This window comes from Rhincodon typus, chromosome 9 (assembly GCF_021869965.1).
Source record: "Rhincodon typus isolate 14 chromosome 9, sRhiTyp1.1, whole genome shotgun sequence".
NCBI lineage: Eukaryota > Metazoa > Chordata > Chondrichthyes > Orectolobiformes > Rhincodontidae > Rhincodon > Rhincodon typus.
In genome coordinates this window covers 37-27,523 of record NC_063340.1, presented here as the reverse complement: position 1 = coordinate 27,523, position 27,487 = coordinate 37, and the positions used below count along the sequence as shown (strand labels likewise).

Genomic DNA, 27,487 nt, shown 5'->3' with positions numbered 1-27,487 from the left:
CTACGGGCAATTTAGCATGGCCAATCCACCTAGCCTGCACATCTTTGGACTGTGGGAGGAAACCGGAGCACCCGGAGGAAACCCACACAGACACGGGGAGTGTGTGCAAACTCCACACAGACAGTCGCCCGAGGGTGGGATCAACCCAGGTCCCTGGTGCTGTGAGGCAGTAGTGCTAACCACTGAGCCACCGTGCCGCAGAAGATCACTGAGGATCGCTGAGCCTTGAACATTACCCTGAGGAATTTATGCAGTGATGTCTTTGTGGGCTACAATGGTTGAATCCCCAACAATCATAATCATCTTCCTTTGGGCTAGGCATGAAACTAACCAGTGGCAAAGATTCCTCCTGATTGCCACTGCCTTCGATTTTGCTTGGGCTCTTTGATGACATGCTTTACAAATGTTGCTTTAATGTCAAAAGTCACTTTCATTCATGTCACCTCTGGAGTTCATCTCGTTTGCTCATGTTTAGGCTGAGGCTAGAAGATCTGAGCCAACTGGCCCTGGCAGAAATGAAAGTGCATTGGTGAACAAGGTATTATCAAGTAAGCACTGCTTAATAGCATTATCAATCATACCTTTCATCACTTTGCTGATGATCAAGAGTAGACTGATGTGACTGTACTTGGCAAGATTAAATTTGTCCTGCATTTTTGTGGACAAGAGACACCCAGGCAACTTATGACATTGATGACAGTGTTATATCTGTACTGGAACAGCTAAGTGTTGGGGTACAGCTAGCTCTTGTGCACAGGTCTTCAATACTATTGCTGGAATGTTGTCAGGGCCCACAGCCCTTTCAGAATTCAATGTCTGAAATTACATTGGAGTTAACCACATTGAATTGGCTAAAAACCGGCATTTGTGTTGCTGGGGCCTCAGTCTGAGGCCAAGATAGATAATCCACCTAGAACTTCTAGCTGAAGATAGCTGAGAATGTGACAGCTTTGTCTTCAATACTGATGTGCTGGGTTACATCATCATGAAGCTGGGGATATTTTTGGAGCTTCCTCCTCCCATTAATTATTTATTATCCACCACCATTCCTGACTGAATGCACGGGACTGCAGATCTTTGTTCAGAACTTTGATCCTTTGGTTGTAGGATCACTTTGCCTTGTCTACAGCATACTGCTTCTGCTGCTTAGCATACAGTTACAGAAGAAAAGCAGTGACCTTATTGAAACAAACAAGATTCTTTAATGACTTCCGCTGGCACAAAAGGTTGTTTCCCCTTGTGGCTCACACATTTAAGACCAAAATGACATGGAATTTCTTCTCTTGGATGGTGGTGACTTTTTACTGCTCTCTCACCCATCCCAACTCTTGCTACTTAAGGACCACTTCCCATCCAGCTTGCATTTGATGATGTTAAGAGGAGTTCAGGGTCTGCGGGGAGCCTGGAAGATCGCCTGGAAGATCACCTGCAAGATCTCAGCTTGGGTGGGATGCCTCCGTCAAGAGCTGCTTTTCCACATTGAACATGCTCTCCTAAAGTCTAGCCCTCCATGGTCTCTTGATCCCCTGATCTCACCATTAAGACATCGACCTTCTTTCTTGGTCCCTGCTCCCTGCTGTGAAACTCTCTGCATTGATATAGTGTGAGATTTTGAGACTCCTGTAGTCTCAGTCCTGGTTCCTGGCTGCTGTTACTGGCACTGCCAGGGTTATGGAGCAGTTTCCCAATCTGACTAACTGACAGAGGTGGGACTTCCATCTGAACAAGGAACAGAATTTTCACTTCCAGCCCAATTGATGCCTCTCAATCTTAACGGCTGTGCAGTTATTCTGGTGGAGTTGCGAGCTTCGCCAACTCTTTGGGCAATGGGGTGGGCATATTCTCGCATGCTATACAAAATGTTCTGCCCCTGGTTTCAGGGACTATGTTCACAGACTGGAAAGGGTGGGCTGGAGATGCTGGGAGCAGAAAAGATTTGTTAAATTAAATTTTGTTTAATCAGAGATTTGTTAAATGTCTTTAAAAAGTAAGAAAGATGCACGAGAGTTTAATAAACAGAAACTGTTTCCAATTGCTGAATGGCTGATAAAAGAACAACATATGAAGTAAAACTTTTGTCTGCCAAAAGTGGTGATAATTTGGAATGCCTGACAGGTAGGACACACAAGTTCAATATTAGTCTTCAAATGTCAAATGGATAAATATTTTGAGGAGAAAAAGTGCTGGAATATGAAGGAAAGTTTGTGGACTGCAGCTGCTTAGATTGTTCTTTGAAAGAGCCAGTACAGACTGGATGGGCAAATAAGTCTCCTGTGCTGTATTGTATTTCATATGCATATTGTCAATAGTTTACATATATATTAGATTGCAGCTGATTAGAAATAGGCAGCAAGTTAAAAAGTCCAACTCATTATCTTGTGATTTAAATGTGAATGCAGTGTTCCGTGTCAGCCTTCAGGCTGGAAACTCAGTCTTAGATTTCTGTTGGGTCCAAATGCATTTTTTTTCAGACAGCCTATACTCAGAACTCTGACCAACACAGAAGTAAAGCACCTACATGGCACACATTTGGAAAACTTGAAGTTAAAATATTGAAAACATACAAACAATGTACTTTTAAGGATACTTAAAGTTAAAATAAATAAAGCAAAAATTGAAAGTCCTGGAGATCAGTGGTCAGATATCAGCCAGTCATTAACTTAATGCTGGAAATATTCCAAGAGCAGCATTAATTATTTGCCTTCCATTTCTTTTACCTGTACTCAACCCTTCTCCATGATGGTGCAGTTGAGATCATTAAGTCCCACCATAAAGAACACTACATGTGAGCCATGTCCAGCAGTGCCAATGAAAAGTGGATGGTATAATTCAAAATCAGAGAAATTTTGTTCAATGGATAACAATGAAATGTGCTTCATGTTGTGGCATCTATTTAATTTATGGTACTTTGCTTTCCAATTAAATAGTCGTAAAACACAGTAAAGGTGGCACAAGTTCACTCACCTTCAAATTTGGTTATGAATGGGATAAGAAATGACAACAGATAATCAGTAGATTGAATACTTTGTCCCAGCATCAGTACGACATGAAATGTCATTGCTGTAGAAAGTAACTTTAAGGATGAATTTTAAAGTCACATCATTAACATTTAATGTTATACAACATACTGTTAGCAGGATTTTTAAGTTGTTTTTGGATTAAGGAGTACTTCTTAGCCATCCATTTATTTTAATGGGAATCTTTTCATTCATCACCAACCTGTCTGTGAGTTGAAGTCCTCATTAAAGGCTTGACCATTTTCAGCAAGCTGAAAGGATGCACTTGGGGAAACAGCAGTAACTCCATTCAGTTTTGATTCTGTTAATGGCTACAAAAGATTTGCAACAGTACAAGTCATAAGTAATAGTAACATAATGCTACGAATTTTAATAAAACTCAAAGGGATTCATAAATATACTTAATTAAATAGTTATTAAAGAATATAGATAGCTTATTGGTCTTGGAAGGGTTCTTGTGATACAGTGGTAATGTCCTTATTTTTGGACTAGAAGGCCCGAGTTTAAGACCCAATGTCTCAAGAGGAATATCCTAAGACGTTGACTGATTTTTTTTTCTTTTATTCTTTACTTGGATAAAGGACATCCTGTAGCATTGAAGAATCATCATACTGGACTCGAAATGTTAATTCTGTTTCTCTCTCCACAGATGCTGCCAGACTGGTTGTGCTTCTCCAGCATACTGTGAAAAGTATTCTTTAGTGGTCACTGACCACAGTGGGAATGAAGCACCAAGTGAAGTATTTCATAATGACTGGTTGCGTCAATTAATGTTAAAGAAAATTCCACTCTGTATATTGAAATGAGGTAGGTACGTTAATATCATAAGGTATTTACTCCTGTCAGTAAAGATTGCTTGATTTACTTTGTAAGTGCAATAGGGTTACAAAAATAATAATTTATCAGAAAATTTGCAATGTTCTTTCAACTGCAACTCACTGGTTGAACTAGAAAAAGGATCGGAAAGACAAACATACAAACAAGGAATCTTTACAAACTTAGCCCTTCAAACTAGCTCCACCATTCAGTAAGATTTGGCCTGACCCGATTTTAACCTTAACTCTACATTCCTGCGTACTCCCACAATCTTTCATCTCCTTGGTCATCAAGTATCTGTCCACCTCTGCTTTAAAAATATTTAAAGATTCTGTATCCATTACCTTTTGAGGAAGGTAATTCCAAAGACTCAACTCTCTGAGTAGAAGAATATTTCCTCTTCTCTGATATGTAGTTCTAGATTCTCCCACAGGAAGAAATATCCTTTCCATAACTACCAGTCAAGTCCTCTCAGGATCTTGTATGTTTCAATTATGTCACCTCTGACTCTTCTAAATATTACAGGATACTGGCCTAGCCTGTCTAGCCTGCCTGTCTAGCCTTTCCTCATAAGGCATTTCAGTTATTACTCTAGTAAACCTCCTCTGAACTTCTTCCAATGCTTTAACATCTTTCCATAAGTATGGTGACCAGTACTGTACATAGTTCTCCAGATGTGGTCTCACCAATGCCCTGTATAACTAAAGTATAAACTCCTTACTCTTGTATTCAGTTCCCTTTGTCAACAAACCATAACATTCTACTAGCATTCCTGATATGTGCTGCACCTGCATAGTAACCTTTTGTGATTCATTCACTAGGACACACAAATCTCCGTGCATTTCAGTGTGGAAGCAGGTCATTCAGCCCATTGAGACCATACTGACCCTCTGAAGACCATCCCTCCCACATCCATCACCGCCCCCACCCCCACCCTATCCCCGTAACCCTGCATTTCCTGTGGCTAATCCACCTAGCCTGATTATCTTTGGACACTATGGGCAATTTAGCATGGCTAATCCACCTAACCTGCACACCTTTGCACTGAGAAAGGAAACTGGAGCACCCAGAGGAAACCCCATATGGACACAGGGAGAATGTTCAAGCTCCACACAGACAGGCACTTGAGGGTGGAAGTGAACCTGGGTCTCTGGCACTGCGGCAGCAGTGCTAACCGCCGAGCCACCATGCTGACCTCAAGTGTTGGCACAATTCTTTAGATGGGTGATAAACAGCCATGAGATGTCTAAAGACATTAAGGATACGAGGTGCCATAGAGTGGATGGAAGGGGGTACAAAAAGCCATGGAGTTTGGGTAGAATGGGCTTTAGGTGGCACGAGTAGGACATAGGGGGCTGAGATACGAGTGCTAGAGGTTTTATATCTTTCATTTATTATAACTAGGATAAAAACCCAGAGCCCTGTGATTGGTCTTTTAAACAGCAACCTCCACACTCAGTAGACCTATAACTGTTTCTAAACTCTTTCCAGGGTCAGTTTTCTTGATTTCAACTAATATCTGCATTTCCCTTCTACCGCCAAAAAACAAAAATCCAAAGATTAGGGGTACTCTCTCCCAAGTTGCACGATCCTGCGATCTGTATTCAGGACTGGTTGTAATTTTTGGAACTCAGCTGAGCTTTCCCAATGATTAGTTGTTAAGGAAATGTCAGTAAGTAATTCAATTTAGAGTATCTGAGCAGATGCTCCATCAGTTGGCCTGTTAATCAAATAGTTCAATTTTATTAAAGAACAAAGAACAAAAAACAAAGAAAATTACAGCACAGGAACAGGCCCTTCGGCCCTCCAAGCCTGCGCCAATCCAGATCCTCTATCTAAACTTGTCACCTATTTTCCAAGGATCTGTATCCCGCTGCTCCCTGCCCATTCATGTATCTGTCCGCTTCTACCACTTCCGCTGGCAACGCGTTCCAGGCACCCACCACCCTCTGCGTAAAGAATTTTCCATGCATATCTCCCTTAAACTTTTCCCCTCTCACCTTGAAATCGTGACCTCTAGTAATGGAGTCCCCCACTCTGGGAAAAAGCTTCTTGCTATCCACCCTGTCTATACCTCTCATGATTTTGTAGACCTCAATCAGGCCCCCTCAACCTCCGTCTTTCTAATGTAAATAATCCTAATCTACTCAACTTCTCTTCATAGCTAGCGTCGTCCATACCAGGCAACATCCTGGTGAACCTCCTCCGCACCCTCTCCAAAGCATCCACATCCTTTTGGTAATGTGGTGAACAGAACTGTACGCAGTATTCCAAATGTGGTTGAACCAAAGTTCTATACAACTGTAACATGACCTGCCAACTCATGTACTCAATGCCCCGTCCAATGAATGAAAGCATGCCGTATGCCTTCTTGACCACTCTATCGACCTGCATTGCCACCTTCAGGGTACAATGGACCTGAACACCCAGATCTCTCTGTGCATCAATTTTCCCCAGGGCTTTTCCATTTACCATATAGTTCGCTCTTGAATTGGATCTTCCAAAATGCATCACCTCGCAATACTAAACATTACTGTCAGTTGCAGCCAGTTTTGTTAACAGTTTAAAAGCAGGGAACATTTTTTTGAAATCTCCATCATGACTATTAAACAGATCATGTCTGGATTTACTTTACTCATATACACTTTGTCAATTCATATATCCCAAACTGTGGGTACACATCAGCAAAGTGGGGTCTCTTTGAATACAGGATTAAACTGCAATTTAAACCAGTTATGAAGAAGGGTCACTGGATTTGAAACATTATCTCTGCTTTCTATCCACAGATGCTGTCAGACCAGCTGGGTTTCTCTAGCCATTTCTGGTTTTAAGTTCATGTTTTCCTCCTGTGTAATTCATTTATGCTCCCTTTCTCTTATTGACAAAAATAGAATCCTTCAGACCAGGTACAGCCTGCCATTTTTGAAGGTATGCACAGTCAGCAAACTCCACAAAAATTTATCCCACAGGTCTGGAATTTACCTCAAATGCTTCATCTTGTTGTTGCAGTGCAGGTAAAGTATCATCCTGTAGTTTTGCTTGTGAGTCAGCAAATTGGCTGCTACAATATAGGAGGTATTTTGTTTGGTCCATTTTCATTTAGGTGCTAATTGTTTAGATTTGTTGCAGTTTTAAGAAAGTGACTGCAATGCTTTATTGATACTTAACACTTTGGGATGTTCAAAACAACCAGGAGGGTGCTATAGCTGCTCCCTAGTGAGAGTTAGAACTGGGTATCACTGATTTACTTCTCCTCCATGCTATCTATGACTTGAGGAAATGCAATTCTGCTCAGGCTATAGATTTATTTACATTAAATCAAATATCATCTATAAGGAAAAGGAATGTGAGTCAGCTAAACCTAAACAAATGACTCTAAAAAATACTGACATCACAACATCAACTTACCGAGTCACATATGATGTAAAGAAACATTTTTATTAGTAAAATTTGAATTATATTCCATGATAGACTACTTTAATTATGTAAATTACCACCTCAAATGATACAACCTAAACTCCTGTGACTGGTGACAAATGTCAGTCAAGTCAGAATTGGATCAGATCCGCACATTTTCATGGTTAAAAAATGTCAGGTGACATTCACTGCACACATACCAAAATGGTCAGTTCAGTGGATAAAGGAAGGAAAACAACTCCTAAACAATAGTTTGTACGCATGTTCAAATTACTTTAGCAGAAGGGAGAAAATCAGAGACAATATCCTCCAGCAACAAAATCAGAAATTGCTAGAAAAACTCAGCAGGTCTGGCAACTGCTTTCACCACACACTGAGTTAAAGTTTTTTGAGTCCGGTGACTCTTCTTCAGAACTGACTGCAGCTAGAAAAATGTGGTGCATATATAGTGAAGATGTTGAAGTGGGGTGAGGGGTGGGGGGTGGGGGGCGTTGAGCAAATAGGTGGAGTTGGATCCAGAGGGGAAAATATAAAAGGGGTAGACAGGCAAAGGGAATATCAATAGTAAGTCAGGACAGAAGAGAAGCCGAATAAGTGATAACGACGATTAAGAGTAGGACAGAAGCATTAGACTGTGCTGAAAGCAACCCATGTAATGTGGTAATAGCACTAAGAGTGGGTGAGAATGGATTTTCTTTGAGAATGGGTTGGCTGTGTTGAAAGTAATCCGTGCCATGATGGGAGCTGGATGTGGGGTGGGTAAAAAAAACACAGAAGGACATGATCAAGCTCTGAAGTTATTGAGCTCCATGTTGATGCATGTAAAAATGGTATGGCAATTATCATGGGAGATTTTAATCTAAATATTGATTGGTCAAACCAAGTTGGTCAAGGCAGCCTTGAGGAGGAGTTCATAGAATGTATCCGCGATAGTTTCCTCAAACAGTACGTAATGGAATCCCCGAAGAGCAAGCTATCCTACATCTGGTCCTGTGTAATAAGGCAGGAATAATTAATGATCTCATAATCAGGAATTCTCTTGGAAGGAACAATCAAAGTATGGTTAAATTTAAAATACAGATGGAGGGTGAGAAGGTAAAATCCATTAACAGTGTCTTGTGCTTAAACAAAGGAGACTTCAATGAGATGAGGGAGGAGTTGGCTAAGGTAGACTGGAAGCAAAGACTATATAGTGGGACAACTGAGGAATAGTGGAGGTCTTTCAAAGCAATTTTTTACAGTGCTCAGTGTCAGTAAATATCAAGGAAAATGAAGGACTGTAAGAAAAGGGATAATCAACCATAGATAATTAAGGAAATAAAGGAGGATATCAAATTGAAAGTTAATCCATTCAAAGCAGCAAAGATTAGTTGGAAGCTAGGGGACTGGGAAACTTTAAAAGTCAACAGAAAGTCCAAAAGAAGCTATAAACAAAGGTAAGATCGATTATAACAGTAAACTAGCTCATAATACAAAAACCGCTTGCAAAGGTTTCTACAAATATGTAAAATGATAAAGAGTGGCTAAGGTAAACATTAGTCCCTTAGAGGATGAGAAGGGGATTTAATAATGAGAAAAGAGGAAATGGCCGAGGCATTCAACCGGTATTTTGTGTCGGTCTTCACAGTGGAAGACACAAATAATGTGCCAATAATTGATGACAAGGAAGCTATGGCAGGTGAGGACCTAGAAACAATTGTCATCACTAAAGAGGTAGTGTTTGGTAAGATAATGGGGCTAAGGGTAGACAAGTCTCCTGGCCCTGATGGAATGCATCTCAGGGTACTAAAAGAGATGGCAGGGGAAATAGCAAATGGGCTCAGTGGCAATTTACTAAAATTCGCTGGACTCTGGGGCAGTTCTAGCAGAGTGTAAAACAGCAAGTGTAATGCCACTGTTTAAAAAAAGGAGACAAACGGCGGGTAACTAAAGGCCCGTTAGTTTAACTTCTGTAGTGCAGAAAATTCTTCAATCGATAATCAAGGAAGAAACAGCAAGACATCTGGATAGAAATTGTCCCAATGGGAAGACGCAGCATGGATTCATGAAAGGCAGGACATGTTTAGCTAATTTACTGAAATTCTTAGAGGACATTACGAGCACAGTGGACAATGGGGAACTGATGGATGTGGTGTATCTGGATTTCGAGAAGACATTCAACAAGATGCCACACAAAAGGCTGCTGCATAAGATAAAGGTGCACGTTGTTACAGGTAATATATTAGCATGGATAGGAGTTTGTTAACCAACAGAAAGCAAAGAGTGGGGATAAATCAGTGTTTTTCTGGTTGGCAATCAGTGGCTAGTGGTGTGCTCAAGGATCAGTGTTTGAACCGCAATTGTTTACAATTTACACAGCTGACTTAGAGTTGGGGACAAAGCGTTGTGTGTCCAGGTTCACATATGACACAAAGATGAGTGGTACAGCAAAGTGTACAGAGGACATGTACAGAGGACAGTGAAAGCCTGCAGAGGGATACAGACAGGTTGAGTGAATGGGCAAGGGTCTTGCAGATGGAGTACAATGTTGGTAAATGTGAAGTGATCAATTTTGGTAGGAATAACAATCATATTGGGGTATTATTTAAATGGAGAAAAATTGTAACATGCTGCTATGCAGAGGGACCTGGGTGTTCTTGTGCACGAATCACAAAAAGTTGGAGTACAAGTGCGGCAGGGAATTGAGAAGGTAAATGGAATATTGTCCTTCATTGCTACAGGGATGGAGTTTAAAAATAGGAAGGTTATGCTGCAGCTGTATAGGGTGCTGGTGAAGCCACACCTGGAGTGCTATGTACAGTTTTGGTCTCCTTACTTGAGAAAGGATGTACTGGCACTGGAGGGGTTGCAGACGAGGTTAACCAGGTTGATTCCAGAGTTGACAGGGTTGGTTTATGAGGAGAGATTGAGTAGGCTGGGACTATACTCATTGAAATTTAGATGAATGAGGGGGATTTGATAGAAACATTGATAAAATTATGAAGGGGATAAGATAGAAGCAGGGAGGTTGTTTACACTGCTGAATGAAACTAGAACTGGGGGCATTGCCTCAAAATAAGGGGGAGCAGATTTAAGACCCAGTTGAGGAGGAACTTCTTCATTCAAAGGGTTGTGAAGTGGAATTCCCTGCCTGGTGAAAGAGTTGAGGCTACCTTGTTGAATTTTTTAAGGCAAAGTTAGATCGATTTATGAACAGTAATGGAATTAAGGGTTATGATGACCAGGCGGGTAAGTGGAGCTGCGTCCACGAAAACATCAGCCATGATCTTATTGAATGGCAGAGCAGGCTCGATGGGCCAGATGGCCTCCTCCTGCTCTTATCTCTTATGTTTTTATGTTCTGAAGAGTCCTGACAGCTGTAGGGTCCTCAAGTGAATGATGAGATGCTACACTTCTAGTTTGCACTAAGGCTCACTGGAGCACTGCAGCAAGCCTAAGACAGAAATGTTGGCAATGGGAGCATGATGGTGTGTTGAAGTGGAAGGCAACTAGAAGCTCAGGGTCATGTTTACAGATAAAAGGTAAGTGTTTTGCAAAGCGGTCACCCAGTCCACGTTTTATCTCTCCAATGTAGAGGCATCAATATCCTCCAGAATTTGTTAACACAACATGAGCAGATAATCAGCTTCGCAGTTTCAACAGATTTTGGGTAATGGCTTTGGAATCTCTGCAAAGAATTTTAAGTTTTAACTGTAATATCTCCAATGACCTGGGCAACAACCTTGAATTTAAATCAAGCGTTGCTACTAGGCTGCAGCTTTCTGCTGCTGATCTCATCATTCATTTCAGCTCAATTTCACACATTCAAACTCAATCCAGTTACATCTGGAGACAGTTTGCAAGGCAGAACCTCAATTAATTGAACCACACTTTAACTACGCCTTAACTAATTAGGAAATTGTTCCTGGTGCTGCACCTATTAGTTCCCATTAAACTGAATGCCTGATTAGCTTGTACCTCTTCCAGGAGTTTTCGCAGTCGACACAGCTGTGACTCCAGTTGTTTGTTATGGTCCTCCAATATCTGCATTCTGGCCTCAAGTCGCCCTTTGTGTTGTCGTAGAAGCTTAGCCTCAGCCAGGAGCTCAGCATCTTGGTAATTCTGCTGAGTTGCTGAGAAGGATGGTGATGGGAGGGGTTTGACATCTCGCGGGCTTTGCTGCTGCTTTAACCTTTCATATTCAGCCTGCAGATTTCTGTTACGGTAGAAGCAATTCGCATTTTAGTTTACACTATGGGTACCTCTTTCATTGTCCTGTATTTAGAGTTCCATATTAGGTGTCACATAAACAAGCTTTGAATACTCCATCAAATGCCTACACAGCATTTTTGCACAATTGCAGTTTCTCCAGGTATTGACACTGTGTATGAACACATTTCCCTGACTGTTGGTGGCTCTCAGTCAAGTGACTACAGTCAAGTCAAATAAGCTTTGACAGGGAGATCATCGACAGATCACTGGATTACTGGGGACTTGGGAGGCAGGGAAGAAGGAGGAGTTAAGCAGGCTAAGTCAAACTTATCCTCAATTGCTGTTCACAAGTCCACCGTGATTGCTAAATAGTGATATTGGCTTGAGATTAACAGCGGAAAAGATACAATGCAAGTTTCACCTGAGTCTTAACAGGTAACTAAAGTGAGAGCTTACTTTTCCACAGAAAGGAGCACATGGGAAAGCTGGAATTGGCCACTTCATCTGCTGCTTGCAGTAATAAGGAAGTGCTACAATAATCATGTTAATTAATTTAGGTTCACACCTGTTCCAGTATTAATAAAAGGCAAACCTATTACATTTACAAGTCTTTCTGCTGAAGTTAAATGGGGGCCCGTTCAGGTATTGGATCCTCCCAGTGCCTCAAATTTACGTAAATATAGTCTTGGACAGGTAAGAAAGACCTTTGGTTTGTTGCTGAATACAGTCAAATTCCCAACATTTGTTTTGTTTCTTCACATGCTATTGTACAGAACTGAACCGCTTTAGTGACAATGAGTGCATATAAAGTATATTTTTGAAACTAAAAAAAAACTTAAATCCAAAATTGCAGGTGACTGGTAAAAGGCTTGATGCACTGGAGTGCCGCACTGTTGCATTAGAGTATGACTGGAGTTCGGTGAAACAGGGAGTTAGATGAAAGTGGGAGGCGGTGATCGGTCTCTCCTTTTCTCTCATTGGTGAGTATCTCTGCTCTTTAATATCCAAGTAAAGTGTTAGGGAATTTGGGGCATAAGGGGAAAGAAGAGCCAGAGGGGAGGATACCGGAACAAAGTAGGCCTGAGGTTCCAAACCAACGTATTTACCTAGGTACCCAGAAAGACACCATGAGGGAAGAACCAATGGGGGAGGAGACTCTGGGATCAGAAAGTTTAAAAATGTGACATCATAGGAAAAGCCCTAAGTTCATTGGTTGGTAAATAACTTCTGATTTGAATACCTAATCTGAAAGCAATTTAGAATAAAGGTAAATTAGAGAAATTATTTTACAGATTAAAGACTAAGGACCCATAAGAAATTTTAGAATATAAACTAAAAACTAATTAAATAATTAGAGATGCAGGGCCTGGCTGTTTGTTGTACCTGTATGATGTGGGAGCTGGTGGACCCTAGTGTGGTTCATAATGACCACATCTGTATCAAATGTTGATTGTTTGAGGAACTCTGGGTCAGAAGGTTAGGGATTTTGGAATTCACTGGGTTTGAGGGCCAGCAGCAAATGGGGCTCAGTGAGAATTAGGGTACTGAAGCAAGTGAAACAGCTTACGATGGTTGGGTGAAATGAGTTTTGTACATGTTGGAGTTTGTTTTGGTGTAATTTGAGTCAGATGTTTCTTCTGTAGAAGGAATTAAATTTGGAAGCCACAAAATTGTGGATGATTCTGGAACAGAGCTAAGTGTGAAGATACATAGGATGATGAGCAAGGTTAATTTAGCTGTATTGTTGATGGGTAGGGTATGAGATTTAAATCAGAGAGATTTCAAGGTTCAAACAGAACATCAAAGATAGGTAATTGTCTAAACCACACTAAGCAACTGAGGTCCAAGTTCCTTTTACTTCCTAGTCATCACTTTTGAAAAACCCACTTGATTATTAAAGTCAGAATAGTATATGAAACTAGTTTATTTTTCTACTGACCTTACCAACTTATCGACAGAATGTCAAACCAGTTTAAGAATATACTGCTTTCACCAGAAAGTACTCCTTCCCTGTCACGTTCTCATGACAGTATCCTGTTTTGCAAAAAAGCAGCCACCAGGTTGCAATTTCAATTATTTTAGGAGTTTGATAATAAAGGCAAGAAAACGATCGGCCTCATCTCTTGCTGTTAACTCTATCTAAGTAGCAGTCAGGCAGACCCAAGCTCTTTAAAATTCTTTCTTTGATTAAATCTTTCTACTGCTTCTCAAAGTGCAGAAGCCACTAGCTTGACATGGGAACAGTTTCTAGGGGGGAGGCTGGTAACTTATAAGTGATAGTAATGCTAAGAACTTTTTTTTTTAATTATTAAGGAGAATACTGTAATAAATAAGCAATATTGCACATTCAACACAGAAAAATATCCTAAGGCACTTCATAGAGACATAAGGGAAAATGAATGCTCAACTGAAAAAAAATTCAGAGTAGTGGCCAATAGATTGGTTGAGAATTGAATTTTAAGCAGTGCCTCAAAAGAGGAAAGGGGAGATAGAGAGACAATGGGGCAGGTGTACAAACTTGGCTGAGTTTCTTCAGCTATGACAGCCAGAATGGGAATGTTTGTTCCACAGAATAAATGAGAACCTTCAAAGGAAAAAATCAACATAATCAAAAGAATACTTCAAGAGTAAACAATAAGATGTATCCACCTTTGCTCCTCTTCAAGATTGGCAATGATGCATTCTAATTCGCCCCGCTCCTCTTTCTCCACCGACTTGAGGATCTGCACAGGACTCTGGGGCTGACTTACGGGCGACTCTCTCCCCAGTGTCAGACAGTACTGTTGAATCAGTATATGCTCATCATCACTGTACGAAGAAAACAATTATGCAGTCACATTTTTCACAGCTTGTGTCATGCATAACCGATTTACCTCGTCCGCAACTGTTAATAGATGTCATCAATCCTTGTCCTGCCTGCTACAGTACACTATAAATAAATTCAGGTAATGTTTAGTTACAACACAAAAGCATAAACTGTATTCAGTAAGCTATTCTTGTACTCCTATCTATTACCTAAAATTCATTGATTTGAATACTCAGTATTTTAAATGGTAATCTATACAAATCATATTTTATGTTCCTTTCCCAGTTCCAATGACTCAAAACAAAAGGCAACACTAGGAATTAAATACTTTTAGAATCAAAGTATTCAGGAAAGAAAGAATGGAGTTAGTTTGATAACAGAGAACTTTACCTATCAGACAGAAAGACAGGGAGAGAGGAAGGACTTGGAGGGCCGAAGAATTTATTTACTTGAAGTCAAGAAACAGTGGAAGTGCAATTACATTCTGGGTACATTTAAAAGGCCATCAATTAGTGGGGAAGACGTAGCAGAGTAAAGTTGTAGAGTAATTACGGAGGGATGTATAAACAACAGAAAGTGACTTCAATTATCCTAAGATAAACTGGAATAGTAATAGGCCGGGGTTTGTGGTGATGGTGGGTATTTTTTTTAGGGTGGGGGTTGGTGGTGATGTCTATAGGGAAATGTCCTTGATTTGCATGTTTCTGGGCCAGTGAGGAATGAGGCAATGCTGTATCTGGTTCTGGGGCATGAGGTATGTCAAGTGTAATTGGGGATTCTAAGCCTAACCCTAACGCAGTGATCATTGTATCATAAAGTACAGGTTAGCTATCAAAACAAACAAGAAGGAATCCAGAGCAAAATTATTTGGGGCTGGGCCAACTTCAGTAAGGTTAGAACAGATCTGGCCCAGGAAAACTGGAATCAAGATTTACAGGCAAAACTGCAATGGAACAATAGATTGTCTTTGAAGATACATCAAAGTTTGGGTATATTTCCATGAGGGAGAAGTAAAGTCAGAGTCCTGTGCATGACAAAAAAGATGAAAGCTAAAAGGAAATATAAAAGACATGCATATAAGAGATACCAAGTTGATAATACAAATGAAACCTAGGCCGGATATAGAAATTAAATGAAAATAAGAGAGCAAAAGCAGTACGGGAAGAGACCAGCAGCTAACATGGAAGTGAATTCAAAAGTCATTGATAGGTATATAAATAGTGAAAAAAATAATAGGAAGAGAGTGAGGTTGATTAAGTACTAAAAAGGAGATTTACAAATGGAGGCGAACGGCATGGCTGAGGTACTAAATTAGTAATTTGCATTTGTCATTACCAAGGAAGAAGATATTCAAAGTTTTAGTGAAAAGGAGATGGTTGAGACTCCGGATGGATGACAATTAATAAAAAGTAGGTATTGAAAGGCCAGCTGAATTGTAAGTATATAAGTTACTAGAACATGATGGGTTGCGTAGAAACATAGAAAATAAGGGCAGGAGTCAGCCATTTGGTCCCGACACGGCTGCACCACCATTCAATACGATCATGGCTGATCTTGCAACTTCAGTATCCTGTTCCTGCTTTCTCTCCATACCTCTTGATCCCTTTATCTGCAAGGGCCACATCAAGTTCCATCTTGAATATATATAATGAACCAGCCCCAACAGCTTTCTGAATTAGAGAATTCCACAAGTTCAGAACACTGAGTGAAGAAATTCTTCCTCATCTCAGTTCTGAATGGCTTACCCCTTATTCTTAGACTGTGACCCCTAGTTCTGCACTTTCCCAACACTGGGAACATTCTTCCTGCATTTAGTCTGTCCAGTCCCATCAGGATTTTATAGGTTTCTATGAGATCTCCTCTCGTTCTTCTAAATTCCAACGAGCACAAGCCCAGTCGATCCAACTTTCTTCATATGTCAGTCCAGCCATCCTGGGAATCAGTCTGGTGAACCTTCATTGGACTCCCTCAACAGCAAGAATGTCCTTCCTCAAACAGGAGACCAAAATTGCACACAATACTGAATGTGTGACTTCATGAGGGTGAAAATTAGGCACTAGCCATGATTTTTTTTTCTATTCATTTTTGTGGGATGTGGGAGTCGCTGGCTGGCCAGCATTTCTTGCCCATCCCTAGTTGCCCCTTGAGAAGGTGGTGGTGAGCTGCCTTCTTGAACCGCTGCATTCCTCCTGCTGTGGGTTGACCCACAATGCTATTAGGGAGGGAATTCCAGGACCTTGAACCAACGATAGTGAAGGAATGGCGATATATTTCCAAGTCAGGATGGTGAGTGACTTGGAGAGGAACTTGGAGGTGGTGGTGTTCCCATATGTCTGCTGCCCTTGTCCTTCTAGATGGAAGTGGTTGTGGGTTTGGAAGGTGCTGTCTGAGGATCTTTGGTAAATTTCTGCAGTGCATCTTGTAGATAGCACACACTGCTGCTAGTGAGCATTGGTGGTGGAGGGAGTGAATGTTTGTGGATGTAGTGCCAATCAAGCAGGCTGCTTTGTCCTGGATGGTGTTAAGCCTCTTGAGTGTTGTTGGGGCTGCACTCATCCAGGCAAGTGGGGAGTATTGCATCACACTCCTGACTTGTGCCTTGTAGATGGTGGACAGGTTTTGGGGAGTCAGGAGATGAGTTACTCGCTGCAGTATTCCCAGCTTCTGGCCTGCTCTTGTAGCCACTCTGTTAATGTGGTGAGTCCAGTTGAGTTTCTGGTCAATGGTAACCCCCAGAATGTTCATAGTGGGGGATTCAGTGATGGTAACACCATTGAATGTCAAGGGACGGTGGTTAGATTGTCTCTTATCGGTGATGGTCATAGCCTGGCATTTGTGTGGCGTGGATGTCACTTGCCACTTGTCAGCCCAAGCCTGGATATTGTCCAGATCTTGTTGCATTTGAACATGGACTGCTTCAGTATCTGAGGAGTCACAAATTGTGCTGAACATTGTGCAAACTTCTGACCTTATGATGGAGGCAAGGTCATTAATGAAGCAGCTGAAGATGGTTGGGCCTAGGACACTACCCTGAGGAACTCCTGCAGAGATCTCCTGGAGCTGAGATAATTGACCTCCCACAACCACGACCATGTTCCTATGTGTCAGGTATGACTCCAACCGCTGGAGCATTTGCCTCCCATACCCATTGATTCCAGTTTTGCTAGAGGTCCTTGATGCCACATTCAGTCGAATGCAGACTTGATATTGAAGGGCTGTCACTCTCACCTCACTTCTGGAATTCAGTTCTTTTGTCCATATTTGAACCAAGGCTGTAATGAGGTCAGGAGCTGAGTGACCCTGGCGGAACCCAAACTGGGCGTCACTGAGTAGGTTATTTCTGAGCAGGTGCTGCTTGATAGCACTGTTCATGACACCTTCCATCACTTTACTGATTATCTAGAGTAGACTGATGGGGCGGTAATTGGCCGGGTTGGATTTGTCCTGCTTTGTGTGTACAGGACATACTTGGGCAATTTTCCACATTGTCAGGTGGATACCAGTGTTGTAACTGTACTGGAACAGCTTGGCTAAGGGAGTGGCAAGTTCTGGAGCACAAGTCTTCAGTGCTATTGCCGGAATGTTGTCAGGGCCCGTAGCCTTTGCAGTATCCAGTGTCTCCAACCGTTTCTTGATATCACGTGGAGTGAATTGAATTGAATTGGCTGAAGACTGGTATCTGTAATGGTGGGGACCACTGGAGGAGGCCGAGATGGATCGTCCACTCGGCACTTCTGGCTGAAGACTGCTGCAAATGCTTCAGTCTTATCTTTTGCACTGATGTGTTGGGCTCTTCCATCATTGAGGATGGGGATATTTGTGGAGCCTCCTCCTCCAGTGAGTTGTTTAATTGTCCACCACCATTCACAACTGGATGTGGCAGGGCTGCAGAGCTTAGATCTGATCTGTTGTTGTGGGATCGCTTAGCTCTGTCTATCACTTGCTGCTTTCGCTCTTTGGCGTGCAAGTAGTCCTGTTTGGTGGCTTCACCAGGTTGACACCTCATCTTCAGGTATGCCTAGTGCTGCTCCTGGAATGCCCTCCTGCACTCTTCATTGAACCAGGGTTGATCCCTTGGCTTGATGGTAATGGTTGAGTGGGGGACATACTGGGCCACAAGGTTACAGATTGTGTTGGAGTACAATTCTGCTGCTGTTGATGACCCACAGCACCTCATGGATGCAAATCTTGAGTTGCTAGATCTCTGCACTGTCCCATTTAGCACGGTGATAGTGCCATACAACGCGTTGGAGGTTGTTCTCAATGTGAAGGCGGGACTTCATTCCACAAGGACTGTGTAGTGGTCACTCTTACCGATACTGTCATGGTCAGATGCAACTGCAGCTGGCAGATTAGTAAGGATGAGGTCAAGTATGTTTTTCCCTCTTGTTGGTTCCCTCACCACCTGCTGCAGACCCAGTCTAGCAGCTGTGTCCTTTAGGCTCTGACCAGCTCGATCAGTAGTACTGGTGCTGAGCCACTCTTGGTAGTGGATATTGTAATCCCCCACCCAGAGTACATTTTGTGCCCTTGCCATCCTCAGTGCTTCCTCTAAGTGTTGCTCAACATGGAGGAGTACTGATTCATCAGCTGAGGGAGGACGGTATGTGGTAATCAGTAGGAGCTTTCCTTGCCCATGTTTAACTTGAAGCCATGAGACTTCATGGGGTCCAGAGTCAATGTTGAGGACTCCTAGAGCAACACCCACCTCACTGTATACCATTGTGCCGCCCCCTCTGCTGGGTCTGTCCTGCGGTGAGAGAGGACATATCCAGGGATGGTGATGGTGGAGTCTGGGACATTGTGTGAAAGGTATAATTCTGTGAGTATGAATGTGTCAGACTGTTGATTAACTAATCTGTGAGACAGCTCTCCCAATTTTGGCACTAACCCCCAGATGTTAGTGAGGAGGACTTTGCATGGTCGACAGGGCTGTTTCTGCCACTGTCTTTTCCGGTGCCTAGGTCAACGCTGGGTGATCCATCCAGTTTCATTTCTTTCAGCCTTTGTAGCAATTTGTACAACTGAGTGGCTTGCTCGGCCATTTTAGAGGGCAGTTGAGAGTCAACCACATTGCTGTGGTCTGGAGTCACATGTAGGCCAGACCAGGTGAGGGTGGCAGATTTCCTCCCCTGAAGGACATTAGTGAACCAGATGGGTTTTTCCAACAATCGACAATGATTTCACGGTGATCAGTAGATTCTTAATTCCAGACTTTATTTTTGAATTTGAACCCGGGTCCCCAGAACATCAGCTGGGTTTCTGGATTAATAGTCTAGCGATAATACCACTAGGCCATCGTCTACCATGATCTTGTAATCCTCATTAGATGCAGGGACAGCAGTAGAGGACTGGAGAATTGTAAAACTGCACCTACATTCAAAAGAGCACGTCAGGGTAAATTCAGCAAACAAAGGCCAGTGACTTTCATCTCGGAGTTGGAAAAGCTTTTAGAAATAATAATATTGTTAAAATTAACAAAGATGTGTAGTAGGGTGGATTAATTAAGGAAAATTAACATGATTTGTTAAAGACAAATCATCTTCAACTAATTTGATTATATTTTTTGATGAGATAGCACAGAAGGTTGAGGAAGGTAATATGACAGATGATAAAGTGTGACATAACAGCCAAGTTAAAGCCCCTGGAATAAAAAGGACATTGGCAGCATGGATGAAAACTGGATGGATATCAGGAAACAGACAATTGCAGTGTAAGGTTGTTTACCTGACTCAAGGAAGGTCTGCAGTGGTGTTTCCAGGGAAAGCACATCAGCAAGTTTGTTTAAAAGGGATGGTTTGGCTTCACTAAAGTAATATGTTCAATTCTGGGTATCACACTTTAGGAACGGCATAAAAGACATTAGACAAGATACAGAAAAGATTTACATGAATGGTTCCAGAAAAGTGAGACTTCAATAATGAGTATGAAATAAAATAATCTGGGACTGTTCTCCTTTAAGGACGGCAGGTGATGATGAGATTTGATGAAGTTGTTCAAAATCTTGATTGGTCTAGACAACGTAGATAAAGAGAAACTCTTCCATTGGCAAAAGGACCAAAACCCAAAAGGATATAAAGTGATGAGCAAAAGAACAAACAGCAACAGGTGAATACATTTTTTTGATGCCATAAATGGTTAGGATCTGCAATATAGTGCCCGAGTGTGGTGAAGGCAGATTCAACCACGAATTTCAGATAGAAATAGAATAAGGACCTGACGAGAAAAAAATCTAAGACTAAGACAAAAGGCAGTGGAATGGGACTAACTAATTATTCTAATTAATAACAGGCTGGAAGTTCTCCTCCTCTGTATTAACCACCCTACATTTCTAATTCTTCAAATTACTTACATACTTCCTGTGGTTGAGCTACTGTCTGTAAGCAGAGAGCCATTCGTTCTTTCCATCTGTGCCAACCTGAATAAAAAGGTGCCATTAAACATCCTTAAATTCAAGTAAACAATCAAATTAATTGAATTATTAAAAAAAAGCAAGAAAAAAAGTTGCTGGAAAAGCTCAACAGGTTTGGCAGCATCTGTACAGAGAAATCAGAGTTAATGTTTTGGATCCAGCAACCCTTCCTCAGAACGAATGCTGGCTAGGAAAAGATTGTTTTTTATGCAGAAGAAAGGGTGGGGGGAGGTGGTAAGGAGTAAACCATAGATGGAGATAGAACCCAAAGACAGAGAAGAACAGGTGGACAGACAAAGGAGTGGATAATGATCAGGCTGGGAGGGTGAATAGCTGTTAATAGGGACTGTTATTGGCTAACAATGCATTGTGTGTAATAGCAGACCATGTGATAACAAGGCCTGAGGTGTGGGGTTTCGGGTAAGGGCATGGGAGAAGCTCAAGCCCTAAAGTTGCTGAATCTGATATTGAGTCCAGAAGGTGTAGAGTTCCCAAGTGCTGAGCTTCACTGGAGAAGGGCAGCAAGCCTGAGACAGAGATGTTGGCCAGGGAACAAGGTGGTGTGTTGAAGTGGCAAGGAACTGGAAGCTCAGGAAGGGTCATCAGACCTGAAACGTTAAACTCTGATTTCTCTTCACAGACGCTGCCAGACCTGCTGAGCTATCTCCGCAATTCCTGTTTTTGTTTCTGATTTCCAGCATTTGCAGTTTTTTCGGTTCTTATATTTAAAAAATTGCTTTCGTTATTGCTCAATCTTTGAAGAATTTCTCCAACTAATGTCATTAAATACTTTATCAGTCTTCGCATTTGGCAATAAAAACCGAAAGAACTGCGGATGCTGTAGATCAGGAAGAAAAACAAATTTGCTGGAAAAGCTCAACAGGTCTGGCAGCATCTGTGAAGGAAAAAACAGAGTAAACGTTTAACTGAGTTCTGAGGAAGGGTCACTGGACCCAAAACATTAACTGTTTTTTCCTTCACAGATGCTGCCAGACCTGCTGAGCTTTTTCAGCAAATTTGTTTTTCTTCACATTTGGCAAACTGCTCTACCCAGAAGAGATGCAATGCATTTGGTCATCTGAAGTATAAGTAGTGTGTTTTTTGCTTCATGTCAGGTTGGTATAAGGAACATTTTCCAAACAATCATTCATTTGAAAGCCTCCCATTAATGCCAAGCTGAAATCTTTTTCTACTTGTTCATGAACTTTATGTCCATTAAGGGTAAAGTAAGTAGTGAAGGATCCAAAACTATCCATTTTAGATACTAATGCAAGCAATAGTATATCAAGGGTCAGGTACAACGCTAGTTTGATTAAAGATTCAGGCTTCCTTATTTTTGACTCTATCTGAGGAGAACAATTCCTCACTTTTCTCTCACTGTCACCACCAACCACAACACCCCCCACCCCTCCCCCAACTACAGGACTAACATCAGATTTCTCCTTGAATAAAACTGAACAGTTGGTCCAGACTGGGGGCATGGAACAGTCAGTTTGGTGCTGTACTATCTTGTTTACCATGAACTGGATCCTGACAGCCAACCTCATCTCAACCTAAACTTGTAAAATCTATAGCTATATTTTAATCTAGGGCCAAATGTCCAACAAGGGAAGGTCCTTTTGAAGTTTTCAATTGAGCCTACAGTCTTTTTCTGTTGAACTCAAAAATTTATTTTGCTATGCCTTTAGGGATTCTAGAATGAAAAGTACCCATAATATGTTACATTCTCTAAATCATTAAAATTAGTTGCCTATGAATTCTGCAGACAAGACAGAAAAAAAGTTCACATCTACTGCAAGATATAAAAATATTCAAACATTGCTTGTAGTGTGCTAGGTGTAGATGTCAACTAAGTCACAAAGAATCATTTTGCACCATCCCTATGATGGCCACCGAAAATACTGCTTCCAGCAAAAGAAAAGTCAGTTTCAGCAATTCAAGCTCTGTTGAGGAAGTGAAAATGTCAATTGCAATTATTGATAAGAGTAAGAGTGGAATGTGCACAAAATAAAAAACTTCACAGAGCTTTAATAGATACAGATATCTAATCCTTTTCCAGCACTACTGGAAGACAATATAGCAAATTGTACTAACTCAAATCACTTCATTCAACCAAGACCACTGCTTCACTCAGAAACCTGTCTGCATTAATCATTAACCCTTCTTTCCGGTAGCAACATGCGCATTGAGATCACTTAAACAGACCATTCTGCATTATCTTCATCCTGCAATCATTAGGGATGGAGCATGTGCTTATTTAATGAAGACCAGATGCCCTATGCAAGAACCAAGACTCTGCGCCAACAACAGATGCCCTGCAGATCATAATAGGTGCTTCCATCTAACAGGATGGGGGGGTGGGGGGAGTCTGAATTTGAGAGCCATTCCTAATTGTCTTTAAGGTGGCAGTGACCAGGTTATTTAACTGGTACAGTCCACAGGATGTAGGTGCACCCACTGTGCCACTATGAACAGAATTCCATTATTTTCATCCAGTGGTAATAAAGAAACAAGAAGACAGTTCCATTTGGCATTGTACTTGAAGGTGATAGTGTTCCGTTATATCTGTTGCCTTTGATTTTCAAGGTGGTGGAGTTGGATGGTGGTTTTCAGATGATATACACTGCTGCCAACTGTGTGCCAAAAATGGACGGAATGAACGTTTAAGATGGTAACGGGGTGCTGATGAAACTTTCTCGTTCATGAGCTATGCTGTTTGTATGCTGTTACACGTGCAGTCATCCAGGCTAGTGGAGAGTATTCCATCGCACTGATGACTTGTGACTTGTTGTTGCCATGCAGGATGTGGGGAGATTAGGAGATTGCTGCAGATTAAAAGCCTTGTAGTCATTGAATGATTTAGCTGGTCCAATCAAGTTTCCTGTCAACACCCAGAATATTGATGATGGTGATGGGTGGTGGGGGCAGGATGTCATCTGTGATAGTAATCCTGTTGAACATTCACACTGTGGTATGGCAATTGCTCTTCCCAAGACCCCAAGAAACTGCAGAGAGTCGTGAACACAGCCCAGTCCATCACACAAACCTGCCTTCTCTTCACTGATACCATCTATACTTCCTGCTGCGTCGGGAAAGCTACCAAAGACCTCTCCCACCCCGGTTATACTCTCTTCCGAAGGGCAGAAGATACAAAACTTTGAATACATGTACAAACAGATTCAAGAACAGCATCTTCCCCGCTGTTATCAGAATTTTGAACGCACCTCTCAAATGTTAATGTTCATCTCTCTCTGCAACTTCTCTGTAACACTACATTCTGCAGTCTGTTCTGCTACACTTTGTAATGTACTTTGTATGGTACAATCTGTCTTTATAGCATGGAAAACAATACTTTTCACTGCATCTCAGTAGATGCGACAATAAGTCAAAAGTTCAGATTCTCTCTTATTGGAGACGGTGATTGCCTGGGGGAATCTGCGTACTACTTAGCAGACTAAACCCAAGTGTTGATTGAGGAAGTAAGGAGAAACTTTTCAAGCAAGTCTTTAATTTGGTCATAATTGGAAATGTTGGTTTCAAAAGGTCTTGTGGAAATAAGGAGAAAGTTTTCAACGAAAGAGTTATGATGAATTGGAATGCACATGCCAGTGATGCCCGATGCTATGAATGAGTAAAAATAACCTGAAAGTGATGGAGTTAGATTGCACAAGATATTTCAAAAGGCATTTGGACATGTACTTGTAGAGGACTAATTTGCAAGGTTATGGAGAAAGACTGAGGGAGTAAGACTGAACTGGACAGTTCCTTAAAAGAGCCAACTGACCAAATATCCTCCTCTTCAGACCCTGAGCTTCCAGTTGCCTGCCACTTTAACACACCACCCGGTTCTCTGGCTAACATCTCCATCTCAGACTTGCTGCAGAGTTCCCATGAAGATCAGCACAAGCTGGAAGAACAACACCTCATTTTCCACTTGGGGACCCTGCAGACCTCTGGACTCAATGTCGGGTTCAATAATTTTTTTTCATAGAATCCCTACAGGAGATTTAATAATTTTAGGGCCTGAACTCTCCCATGTCCTAGCCCTCCATCCACACACCAGGACTTGTTATCACGTAGTCTGCCATTACACACTACCTATTCTTAGCCACTAAAGCTCCCATTAACAGTTACTCATCCTCCTAGCCAGATCATTACCAATTCCTTTATCCGTCCAACTGTTCTCTCTCTTTAGGGTCAATTCCCACCTATCATTTACTCCTTACCCACCCCCAGCTTTTCCAGCAACTTCTGTTTTTGTTCCTTTTATTTTCCAGTTCCTGTTTTGCTTTACAATTCCATGGAAAGATTTTCAATTCTCCTGTGTAAGGGTTTGCAGACAGATAGATCGTAAAATGGTATGAATGCCTTTCCTATTATCTACCTGCCTGCCTAACCTTGTTGCATTTCCACAAATGACAGGGGAGAGATCAGATAGTCTCCCATCTTTGAGCTAAGTAAGAGCCCTTCAGTGAGCAATTAATGGTCAGTCAAGTGACCCACTTATGCTGCTATCTTACATGCTGCAGGAGGAGGATGTGATAGATCAAAACTTGGCAGGTACTATCACTTGGGCTTTGGGATAAAGTGAAGGTTGGGGAGATGCTTTCATACAAGACCAGTTTCCCTATCCTCCCTGACCTGGTATATCAGCTGAGTCCCAGCAATAATCCTTACATTCCAGCTTCAGGAATGAGCATTACTGGGGACTGACCATAGACCCAGCAATGATCACTGTTCCCAGTGGTGCCACTGGGGCCAGAGAGCTGCTGGCCATCCAAATGAGGGTGGAAGCCTCACCTCAAGGTAGTTAATCTCCCAAAGGACATTAAATTATTGCAGGGTCACAGGAGTGGGCAGAAGTAGGGGATATGTCAACTTATTCTTTATTAGTTCATGGAATGTGCGCTTCACCGGGTAGGCCAGCATTCATTATCAATACCTAATTGCCCAGAAGGCAATTAAGTGTCAACTACATTGCTGTGGGTGTGGAGTCACAAGTAGACCAGACAAGGTAAAGATGGCAGATTTCTTTCCCTAAAAAGTCATTAGTGAAACAGATGTCTTTTTATGACAATTGACAGTGGTTACTTTGTCACTATTAGCTTTCTAATACCAGATTTTTTAAAAATTGCTATCTGCCATGGTGGGATTCAAACCCATGCCCCAGAACATTAATCTACAGTTCTGGATTACTAGTCCAATGACACCAGCCTCTCCATCCACTCATTGTATGTAAAGACCAGCACCATGACTGTGCAATGCATGTTCTGTGCATGGTGAACAATTCAGGTAAACTTTTCTGATATCAATATTCTGGTAATCTCATGTTAAAAAGGTAGAGGGAATGAAATACACAAATTAGAAATTCATTACACATAGCGCTTGATCAAAATCCCAGGTTAAATTAAAATGGAAAACAAAGGGTCATAGCGAGACAATGGTGAATTTTGTTTTTGATCACCAATGTCCAACTACTAAGTGATTTTTCATTTGCCCAAAACACAGAATCTCTGCAGTGTGGAAGCGGGCAATTTGGCCCATTCAGTCCACATGGACTCTCCAAAGAGCATCCCACCCAGAACTTTCCCTACCCTATCCCTGTAACCCTGCATTTCCCATGGCTAACCCACCTAACCTGCAAATCTTTGGACTGTGGGAGGAAACTGGAGCACCTGGAGGAAACCCATACAGACACGAGGAGAATGTGCAAACTCCACACAGACAATTGCTAAAGGGTGGAATTGAAACCAGGTCCCTGGCACTGTGAGGCAGCAGTGCTAACCACTGAGCCACCCCTACATAAACCAGTTTAATCAGTTGACATTGTATAGAAACAAATTAGAATTTCAAAGAAGCAAAGTATTTTTTAACCTGTTGGCATAATGTTCTATTCTTGAATGTGTGTCATCCTGAGTCAGTTGCGGAGACTGTGTAAGGCTGCAAATAAAATAATATTTGATTGCTCTTTGCATATCTTTAACTAAAATATTGGCAATGATACTTTATTATTTTCCTGTGTTTAACAAATATAATTAATAACTTAGCGAAGTGACATTAGTATAATCCACTACAAAAGTATAAGTTCAGTAGGAATTTTGCTGGAACTAACTCTCTATCTCATTATCATCGTAAACCACCATTAATGAAGTGTTTAGGCATTTTCTTTTTGTCTAGTGGTATATGGAAAAAATTTGCAGCATATTCAGGAGGTACGACACTGGTCACATCAGCTCTAACACTGCTCCTCAGGATGAAATACTGGCATTTTTTTTCAGAATATGATCTGCTTGGACATGTCATGATACATCTCTGTGGTCATCAGATGGGATTTGGATAAACAAAAATTTATTACACACCTCTGGATCAGATTCAATTTGAGCCTGGACATTCTGGTCCAGAGACAGCAGCATGACCAGTATGCCACAAGATCTTCAAATACTGGATGCTAATTGTATAGCAAATATTGAAGCAGTTGATTAGGATTAATTGATTAATGAAGTGACTGGGTAGGCAGGAAGGGGAGGAACAGGTGGGACTAGTATACGGAAGGGTAGATGGGCCCTCTTATGGCAGAGTGGTAGTGTCCCTGTCCCTGGACCAAAAGGCCCAGGTTCAAGTCCCATCTGCACCAGAGGTGTGTAATAACATCTCTGAACAGGTTGATTAGGAAAAATGGTTAAATTTTAAAAAAATTGAGTAGTCAATAAACACCATCCATAAAGAAATATTTCTTGATTTCAAATCCAAATGACAGGCATCGTTAGTTTAATAATTCGTAATAGTCCGATTTTCCTTACAATGTGAAGATTAGTGGGAGGATCGGGA

The 27,487-nt window shown here is 41.5% G+C and overlaps 1 protein-coding gene across 1 annotated transcript in view; it reads right to left on the bottom strand.

Moving 5' to 3' along the window:
• The window catches only part of LOC109912320 (utrophin-like), a 47,917-nt gene extending 21,324 nt beyond the window's left edge, over positions 1-26,593 (bottom strand). Inside the window, exons 1-5 of the mRNA XM_048600635.1 lie at positions 26,534-26,593; positions 20,600-20,665; positions 14,091-14,249; positions 11,208-11,445; positions 3,220-3,328 (exon numbers count right to left, since the gene is read on the bottom strand). Of these exons, the coding sequence (XP_048456592.1) occupies positions 3,220-3,328; positions 11,208-11,445; positions 14,091-14,249; positions 20,600-20,655 (562 nt within the window). The 5' untranslated portion in view covers positions 20,656-20,665; positions 26,534-26,593. The remainder of the gene's footprint in view (positions 1-3,219; positions 3,329-11,207; positions 11,446-14,090; positions 14,250-20,599; positions 20,666-26,533) is intronic.
• Positions 26,594-27,487: the final 894 nt, after the last annotated feature.